The sequence below is a fragment of the Engraulis encrasicolus genome, chromosome 9 (assembly GCF_034702125.1).
Source record: "Engraulis encrasicolus isolate BLACKSEA-1 chromosome 9, IST_EnEncr_1.0, whole genome shotgun sequence".
Lineage (NCBI taxonomy): Eukaryota > Metazoa > Chordata > Actinopteri > Clupeiformes > Engraulidae > Engraulis > Engraulis encrasicolus.
Window position 1 is genome coordinate 20,635,781 of NC_085865.1, and position 10,000 is coordinate 20,645,780.

The window sequence follows — 10,000 nt, forward strand, 5'->3', positions numbered from 1 at the left end:
GTCGTGTCTTTTTTTTACTACATGCCAGTGTATGTAGGAGACATAACTGACTAAATTAACACTGACAATGATGATTATTGAAGGGACATTTTTCTACATTAATAAGTCAACATGCGTGTGTGTTCATATCAATACTGGAAAGCAACATGCTGTAATTATTCTTCTATGGTTTTATTTATGCTGATTTATGATTTTATTCATGTCTATCTCATCATGATCATTAACATCACAGATTTCACATAAATTCTGTATAATTTACAATTCTTTCAACTGAAAAAAAAGGATTCATGTCAGTCAACTGAGCAGCGCAATACACATTCAACATTCAGAACAAAAATATCCAAAGCTAAATAGAGTGGAGTTTAATCAAAGGTTTGATTGAAGTTGATTATGCCCTGTTGATTGCTTGATCTGGAATGGTCTTGCTATGTCTGCCTTGCATAAGGGGGAAATAAGTTCATGCAATTAGCAGTGAATTTAGTATGGGTCACTTCAGCACCACGGACAGGGGATGGCATTCATCTTCATTGAAGCCATGATCCACTGAATGTCTGCAATAGTAACAAATAATGTTAATATACTGTAATGTTACATGTATCCATGCGGAAACAGTCAGTGGTTCATTGCTTGTGTCTATATGTGTGAAATACCCGGCTGGTTGGTTTATCTGTTGTTTCAGTAGTAAAAAAGAGGAAATATACTGTAGCTGTTGGATGCGTCATCTATTATAAAATGGTCTCTTCTCTTGATGTTGTGTACTTAGGGTGTGCTGTATGTAAGTCTTCAATAAGATTAGAAATTGTCAATCAGTACATGGCTATAGTGCTTACTGTACAGTAGGGCTGTCTATGTGAAATCACAGATTTTTGCAGTTCTGTAGGTGGAATCACATTTCTCTTTTTGCTACCATCCGTTCAATCCTGAAGATTTGGTGGAAAGTGCTTCTCTCACCAAAGAGAGACACTCAAAATAACCTTATACCTCGTGCTCGGTACAGACTTAAACATGGCAACTTCACAAGGATAGATACACATGATTGACACACTCTGAAGCTCATCAGGTCTTCAGCCACATTGGGCATTTTCCCAGAGGGCCGAGAGCCCAGCCCACCATTTAGATGGGGTGGCCCATTGGGCTCTTCTATGCCCAAAAAATGCCCAGGCCATGTTTCGGTCCCAGTCCAGTCCTGGTCTGGTCAGTAGGTGATGCAGTGTCTCATAGCGAACAGATTACTGACCCAGTCGAGTTTTCATACGGGGAGAAATGTGAGAAAGGTGTGCCAGGTGTATTTGAGATAAATGTGAGGGTTGTAGACAGAGCTCTCATTCATTCATATTGGCCTCATGATAAATATAGTGGATGCAAACACGCTTCAGTTTTCATTTCTTGAACTTGCCGCGTGGGCCTCCCCAAATAAACAAATGATTAGGCCTGTAGCACTAAGTCGTAATACTTCGATTTGCCCCAATTTTCAAGTGGGATACGAAACGGGGAAGGGTGTATAGCCTACAGAGGATGTGACTGTTTCACAAAGTTTGTCTGGAACCCAATGTTTTTCCCACCACAGTAACCTATGAGGAACACACGACCGCTAAAAACAACAGCATTTTTTGATCCTCTGGCTGCCATATTACACGTGTCAGTGCTATCCCTTCATGGGGCGACGTTTCAAGGAAATAATGCTAACGAACTTCAGCTCGTGGCCATCTGATGTGGCCTTACGTCAACACCACACTGTTATGTTTTCAGTAATACTTTCTCGAGCAGAAGCAAAACATCTTCGGTTCTTCTTCCATCAAGAATAGTTTGGAACCGTGGCCTATTTTTATACGAAACGACAGGGCGCATGCCTTTCTCTCAACGGTCAACGATTATATTATGAGTAGTATGCAATTCTCTTATATACATTACTGAGTCAATCTAGACTCCCCTCCGAACGTTTCCAGGTGCCCGTGACCAATCTGGTCCACTGCGCAAAAGGCGAAGCCATCCAAAAATAACACTTTTGTGCTGAGAGAGGCCACCGCTTTTGTACCTCCATCCTGACAGTTGCAATTGAGTTTTGCTGAGAGTTATGGCTACTGTTTTGATTAAATCACGTCAGGACGCCTCTCGCAGCAGCAGGACGAGGGAAAAAAACTCCCACACTTTTATACCTCTGCCCCTGTTCAGTCAGAATCAGTCTTGTGTGGATTTATTTAATCCAGGACGCTGGTTCCTCCAGGCTTGGCCTGTGTGATGTTAGGACTGGCATAGACGTGCAGACTATGCAGACAGTCTGGCCAAGATGACCTGCTGAGTCAACACAGTATTGTTATGTATTGTTTTAAACACGGCTATTGGTTTTCCTTCAGCCAGCCCGTGGCTTATTACACGATTTTAATCAGCATTTCAGCATTGCGAAAAAGAGGGATAGAAGTAAGGGATATCTTGCTGTGCATTGCTGATGAGTGGTTTAACTGATTTGGTTTTGAGATATCTGCCAAAATCATCCTAAAACTGATCCCTATTGTTGCCACATATCTGCAAAAAATTCCGTTAACAGTTCCCCAAGTCTAGCTTGGTAGAATCTTTGCAATGCATTGTTGTGTGTGAAAGCTTGAATTCAGAACTGGACATCAGTCTAAAGCAGTGGTTCTCAAAGTGGGTCATAAGCCCCCCTGGGGGGTGCGCGGAGGCATGACAGGGGGGGCGTGTGATATCTGTTTTTGTTTTTTTTTTCCCCCAAGGAAATGATTTCCTGTCTCACCAATAAGCCAATATGTTTTAAGCATTATATGATTATAAACATTATATTATTAATTGTCATACAGGAAATGAACACACATCTGCATTCCACTGCAGTCCCTCTTTGTTTTATCTCACCAGTCACCTTTCCTTTGATTCTGCACAACGCAGCAATCATAAAATCAGTCTGCGTGTGTACTTTGGTTCCTTGACGGGGGGGCTCGGAAGCATCCAGACCCTCCAAAGGGAGGAATAACGGGAAAAGTTTGAGAACCACTGGTCTAAAGTGTGTACTTGTCTCCCTCCTTCTGGCCCCCTGGATGTCCTTCTCATTTAAATTATACATTTGAAGAGAAGCATTGACATGGGACACCATCCGGCAGACAGGCATGCTACATGTACAGTATAACCAAGGAGAGCGCCAAAGATATGTCCGTCCTCAAACTCAAACGGAGCCGCTCTGTCCCTTCCAAGATCTAATAATGCGACCATTCATCTTTGTTTGTCCTGGTGGATTCATTTACTGTTGCCCTAAATGTGTTAGCCAAATGCAGCTCAGATTGTAAATGCATGTTTAACTGCATGTGTAAATTATGCCTGTCAGATAGGCTCTGTTGTGCACTGTGTAGGGGCCCAGAGAAGTACAGTGGGAGAGCCATTCATCTTAATCACATGAACAACGGGACAGTAACTTTATTATTCAGTAATGCTAATGGGATTGATTCTGCCTGTTTACAGTAATCTGCAGCTATCTCTGTTGCTGATATGTGTTGTTCCAATGAATCGTCGCCGAATTCTCAGATCAAAAGATCTGTCCTGGGCTGACTCTATTTCTGGATGGTTACGTCAGCTTGTCCGTGGACGAATATTCCATTGTGCTCCCACTGTGTCCCACTGACGCAGCGCTAGTAATTCACTACATCCTTTGAACATTTTCTAAGTTTAGACAATGACCTAATTCGTCAGCCTGTTGTAGCAAAGTTCATGTCGGTGCAGAAACCAACTTTGCACCATAAACTATTCTCAAAATCTTGAAACAATTTTATGGACACCTTTAGAGCTATGATCAAAGATTTGGATGCAAGTGTGTAGTCTGTCTCAACCATGAACTTCACAGATAAATCCGTTTACACGTCCACATGACGTCATTTGATTTTCAGTGTCACACTACGGTTGACCTTCCGCAGAACAGTGGCGCACGGAGTATGTGGCAGAGTTCCTTCCCCTGTGGGCCTCTGTGGATTGAGATAATGGTCTTCGTCATATTATATCATGGTGGCATAACGGCCCGTAATCTCTCAGTATGACTGGTGTTAATCGCATTTTGTGTTGTCTGTTCCCCTCATCTGTGCCTTGTCAATGACCAATGTCCACTCACTTACCGTCAGTACATAAGCCCCGAGCTCTGCTTTGCCGCTGTTGTGGTCTGAACCCATTCATGTTAGAGCATGCCTTATACACTTATGCACTGGGCCAGTTGTGAGAGTTAATATAAAAAATGAAATGTGTTTTTTTATTCAGCTTCCTTTGTGTCGCAACAGTGCATTTTTTCTCGCACCACAAATTGATTCCAAAGCCTGTTGACATGTACAAATAGCTTATTCCAGTTTTTGAAAGAAGTTTGTTCCTGTTCCCGTGCCTGACATGACATTAAATTACTTCTAAAACAGTTTTGGAATGTAATATAAACGACTTCAATTTTCCAGATGCTTGTGTTTTTTTTCATTCTTTCCAAATGATCTTTTCAACATTGTGACTCAGACTTTCTCTTTACCCCTATCACCAGGAACAGGAGGATGAAGAGGAGGAAGAGAAGGAGAAAGAGAGGGAGAAGGAGAAAGAGGAGAAGATGGGTCAGCGAGTGGAGCTGGAGGACGAGCTGCTTTTCGAGGAGGACTGTGAGCTGACGGACGGAGAGCTGATGGAGGATGACGAAGAGGAAGAGGAGCTGGAGGAGGATGAAGGAGGAGGGGGCGAGGAAGAGGAGGAGGAGGGAGAGGGGGAGGACGAAGAGATGAAGGAGCCGGAGGAGAGCACCAAGATGAAGATCTTGCGTCAGATCGCTGGCGTGGCGTCCAAACTCAAGGAGATCATTGGCAATCTCATTACCACGGCCGGGAAAGTCGTGGTAACCATATTACTGGGCCTGACAGGTACTTAAAACATACCCCTTTTACAGCGGGGGGTGGGGGGGGGACATTTGGGTAGCATTTCAGCCTTTGGACAGTATCTCAGAACACAATATACCTAACATGCTGAAACATGACCATCGGCCTGGGAGGCTTATTATTGGTCATTAGTCAAAGTTCAAAGGACAGCCAGGAGATAAGCCAGGAGAACATCATGAGCAGGTCACTGTGTTGCAAGTATTTGTATAAATTTGATACACTTAGCGTGCACGCTTTCACGAACTGATGCAACATGTATTGTATTATATTATATTTTATTATATTTTATTACAATATTATATGACATTATATTGTGGTGTTTTCTCTGGGCAGGCATCATGCTGCCGTCGCTGACCTCCACGGTCTACTTCTTCACCTTCCTGGGCCTGTGCACGTGGTGGTCCTTCTGCCGCTCCTTCGACCCGCTGGTCTTCAGCTGCCTCTGCGTGCTCATGGGCATCTTCAGCGGCGGCCACCTCATCGTCCTCTACCTCTACCAGTTCCAGTTCTTCCAGGAGGCCGTGCCGCCCGGGGACTACTACGCCAGGTAAGAACAGTGGTTACCTTGAAGTAGTAGGAGGACAAGGCAGGGGTGCACTTCTCGAAACCAAAGTCGCTTACTACGTTAGCTACTTTGTTGTTTTCAATGCATTTTCCCATTGGCAACTACCAAATTTGCTAACAGGCTAACAACTTCTCTTTTGAGAAATGCACCCCAGAGCTCCAGTAGTAGTAGTAGTGATGGTGGGGGTGGGGTGGTAGTAGTGGTAGTGGCAGTAGGAACAGTAGTAGTAGAGTAGTAGTGGTAGTGGTAATAGTAGGAACAGTAGTAGTAGTAGTAGTAGTAATAATGGTAGTAGTAGTAGTAGTAGTAGTAGTAGTAGTAGTAGTAGTAGGAACAGTAGTAGTAGAGTAGTAGTCGACCAGTTGTAGTGAAACAGTATGGTCTGACATAGTAGAGAAATAGAAAATGGCACTCTGCTCCCCCACTATTGCTTAGTGCAGCAGCCACAGTCCATGAAGATAGTCTTGGCCAACTCAGAAGCGCCTTTCACTCTGTGCATTTCACATACAAGTTAATGGAACATTGAAACGATTGTGGAAGCATTGCTGTAAGGTTGAAAAAAAAACCTGTCAGTGTTACCTTGAACAGTAAACGTCAGCGCTTGGGTGCACACCTGTATCATTTGTTAAAATGTCACCCTTTATTCCCCACAGTAAATCATCAAAGCTGCTGCTTGTAATTACAATAAAACCAATGCAAATAAAAGTGACATGTAGAGAAATCTACCAATAGTAGAGTATAAACTGTACATTATAAGTTACGCATGTCCTACCATAATTATCATGTAAATGTTTATATGTTATAGGTATATCAACAGAATGAGCATAAATAAGCATTGCCCTACATATTGTCATTGCTGATGTATGCTACAGCAACATCTTATGGTTGGCCTTGCTGTGACATGTTTAGACTTGAGTACAATTGCAGTGCAGTTACTGCCATTTTTGGCTGTCAACTTTATGGACATTGTAGGTTTTTTGCAAAGGTTACCTCCTCCGATATACAAAGTACCTTTCAGCCAATTCTGCCCAAGGCAGTCCTGTCTAGGGCCCAGAGTGGCAGGGTCCCACAAGCTCACAAGTACAAGACTCACAAGCAACTGTATAGATTTCATGCAGCCCAAAGTACTTTTTTAGTATCTCGTTCTACATCTTGCCATGAAAGACAGACATTTCATGTGGATTGTATAATTCCTTTCTTCAACCGTACAGTGCAGATTTCACGAGACCCGGGACTAGGCCCTACAGTATGTCATTACTATGACCAATAAGATTACTGGGCACACACACACACACACACACACACACACACACACACACACACACACACACACACACACACACACACACACACACACACACACACACACACACACACACACACACACACACACACACACAGGATCAAAGGGGTCGGCAAACCAATCAGGGGTGCCCAGACTTTGGGGCTTTTGATGGGCGATGTGGTGGTGTGGAGATCTCTGAGGACTGTATAGGAGTCACTAGTGTCAGGTGACCGGGAGGGCTTCAATCACAGCCTGTCACGGTTACTCTGCACGGTCATCAACGGCGACGGCTGGCCGTGCCAACGGTTATCACCGTCTCGAGATCTAGACTGCGGTGTGTAGTTGAAAGTCAAGACTGACTGAGAGTCAAGGCAGGCCAGACGCATTCCTCTACCTCAGCGGTGAGCTGTCAATGAATGTAGCTCAGGAAGATTAAACGCATGCCGGGCACCGTAATAAACCATCTGCCTCCAGCTCGACGGTGTCTCACCTGATCCAGACAACACACAAAGAATATGTCCGACATCTGCTCCGCCAGTGCTGCCATAGCTGCTGTATTTCACTCCGCATCACGTTGTTATCGCCCTTGGCGAAAGGTTGGGACCTCGTGGAAGTTTGGATCAGAGGTGTACAACACTAACACATGATATTACGTACCTGTTACACCATTTACTTTATTGTACCTATGGTAATGAGAGCAGAGCTGATCAGCTGATCGTAAGACACAGGTCTACTGGCTGCTCAGATAAGTTATCTGTGTTGGTAGGAGACTGTTTCTTTTTTAAGTTTACTTTTGACACCTCTGGTTTGGATCAGACAAAAAATATGTTGTGAAGCATTGTTGAGCTAAGATAAAAAGCAGTACAGATTGAAAAGGCTGTCACCAATTTGATGAATAGCTGAACAATTAAGCAAAAGGTTTTAAGATCCTTGTAATTGAACCTACAGGGAATCTGTCAGCAATCTAAAGTTCTGGTATGTGTCTGGGAAAAGGCACATTCCAATACTTTGGTCGTTTTTTCATGTGTAGTCAGTCTCAAGATGAACACCTGTTAGCCTTAATCATATGCTTCAGAGTGTGTGCAGATCAGTGGGATGACTGCCATAGTACAGAGGGGTCAAGGGCAGAGGTGTAAAAAGTAAAAGTACAAGTTAAAAAAGGAAGCACAGTTTCCTTTCAACTCAGGTAACTTATCTGAGTAAAAACTAGACCTCTGTACTTGTCTTATGATCAGCTGACTGCACTGGTTGGATCAGGTTTGTGGTGGGTTCTTATTTAGAGTTTTAGTGTTTTCAGTAACACCACAGTCTACCTCATTTGGTATAATGGAGTAAATGGTGTAACCGCTATGTAATATCATGTGCTAATGTTGTACTTACACCATGACTTTACTTCTACTTTTGACTGTTCTGGTCAAGGGAGATCACATGCTGATCGTTAACTCTTTAAGCCTTAGTGTGACGGTGCTGCCCAGCATAGTACAGTACATTATTCTGAATGAATAATGTGGTCTAGTTCAGACACAGATGTACAGAAAGTCTTACACAGTTCCACAAATATCTGCTGCAGCAAAACAATACATCTTAGTCCTCTGAGTCATGATGATTTCAAAGGGTGCTCTAAAACGAACACAGTTGCATTTCAAAAAGGAATCAACCCCAGGGATTCATGATAGTGTGTAGTTCAAGAGCAGGAGATAAAGCCCACCCAAAGATCAGTTCTCATGTCTTTCCCACCTCCCTCCATCCCACTGGGCGAAGCACCCAGACAAGACACGGCACATCCTCTTTCTGCTCCCACAGTAGGGGAGGATAGAGAGGAGGAGGAGGAGTGGAGGGTGGAGAGGGAGTGGGTGGAGGAACAGATGGAGAAAGAGAGGGAAGGACAGGAAGTGAGAGATCACAATGCTTTAAAAAGGAAGATAAGAGAATTGGGGAAAAAAAGAGGAAAGCGGACCAGAGGAGAGGAGAGGAGAGGAGAGGAGAGGAGAGGAGAGGAGGGGAGAGGAGAGGAAAGGAGATGAGATGAGATGAGATGAGATGAGAGGAGAGGAGAGGAGAGGAGAGGAGAGGAGAGGAGAGGAGGAGAGGGGAGGAGATGAGAGGAGAGGAGAGGAGAGGAGAGGAGAGGAGACAGGAGGAGAGGAGAGGTGTAGTGTAGAGGAGAGGAGAGGAGAGGGGAGGAGGAGGAGAGGAGAGGAGAGGAGAGGAGAGGAGAGGAGAAGGGAGGAGAGGAGGGGAGGAGAAGAGAGGAGAGGAGAGGAGAGGAGAGGAGAGGAGAGGAGAGGAGAGGAGAGGAGAGGAGAGGAGAGGAGAGGAGAGGAGAGGAGAGGAGAGGAGGTAGTGGCACCATGAGCTTTGCGAATGCCCAGGTGGTTCCCATTATGGCGAGACTGCTCTTGGCCCTCACAGAAATTACACAGCTGGATTCAGGGAACTCTACACGAATCACAAACAAAGCAGCTCAAGAGGCAGCAGTAGACAGAGTGAGCGAGAGAGAGAGAGAGAGAGAGAGAGAGAGAGAGAGAGAGAGAGAGAGAGAGAGAGAGAGAGAGAGAGAGAGAGAGAGAGAGAGAGAGAGAGGGAGCAAAAGACATAAGGTTTGAACGAGAGGCATGAGGTAGTGAAAAAAATCAAAGCTGAATTTTAAGAAAAAAGGAGGAGAAAAATGCAAAAAAAGGCATGTGAGTAAAGTAGATGCTATTCATCTAAATTTGGCCAGAACTGCCTCACTGTAAAGAGCCACAGTGGCTGAGGCAGGCAGGCAGGCAGGCAGGCAGGCAGGCAGGGAGGCAGGCAGGCAGGCAGGCAGGGAGGCAGGCAGGCAGGCAGGCAGGCAGGCAGGCAGGGAGGCAGGCAGGCAGGCAGGCAGGCAGGCAGGCAGGCTGGCAGGCGTACGCGAGTGAGCTAGCTAGCCAGTGAGAGCGACAGGCTATGAGGGGTCTGGGCTGTGTAACACTCCTCTCGTCTACACCAGTAGCATTGTTTTGAATGGGCCCCCCCTCCCTGAGAGTCACGTAAGGCTAATTGCGCAATTGTTGTCTCCTGGGAAAATATGGCTCCCCACTCCTCCGCTGCCAAACCTGTAACTGACAACAAAACATAAACACTCCAACACTCAACTGTCAGAATGAGTAATGCCTTGGATCACTGTTTGGGAAGTGTGTCCATGGGTTAGGCTGCTCTCTCTCTTTTGAAGTCGTGGAAGGTATTTTTGAGGATTGATTTATTGGCAAATGAAACTGCAGTTGTCTC

At 44.9% G+C, this 10,000-nt stretch overlaps 1 protein-coding gene across 6 annotated transcripts in view; it reads left to right on the forward strand.

Moving 5' to 3' along the window:
• Positions 1 to 10,000, forward strand: part of LOC134455585 (piezo-type mechanosensitive ion channel component 2) — a 202,110-nt gene that overhangs the window by 120,109 nt on the left and 72,001 nt on the right. For all 6 annotated transcript variants that reach the window (XM_063206725.1, XM_063206726.1, XM_063206729.1 and 3 more), the window contains exons 6-7: positions 4,514 to 4,880; positions 5,229 to 5,442. In XM_063206725.1, coding sequence (XP_063062795.1) covers positions 4,514 to 4,880; positions 5,229 to 5,442 — 581 coding nt within the window. The remainder of the gene's footprint in view (positions 1 to 4,513; positions 4,881 to 5,228; positions 5,443 to 10,000) is intronic.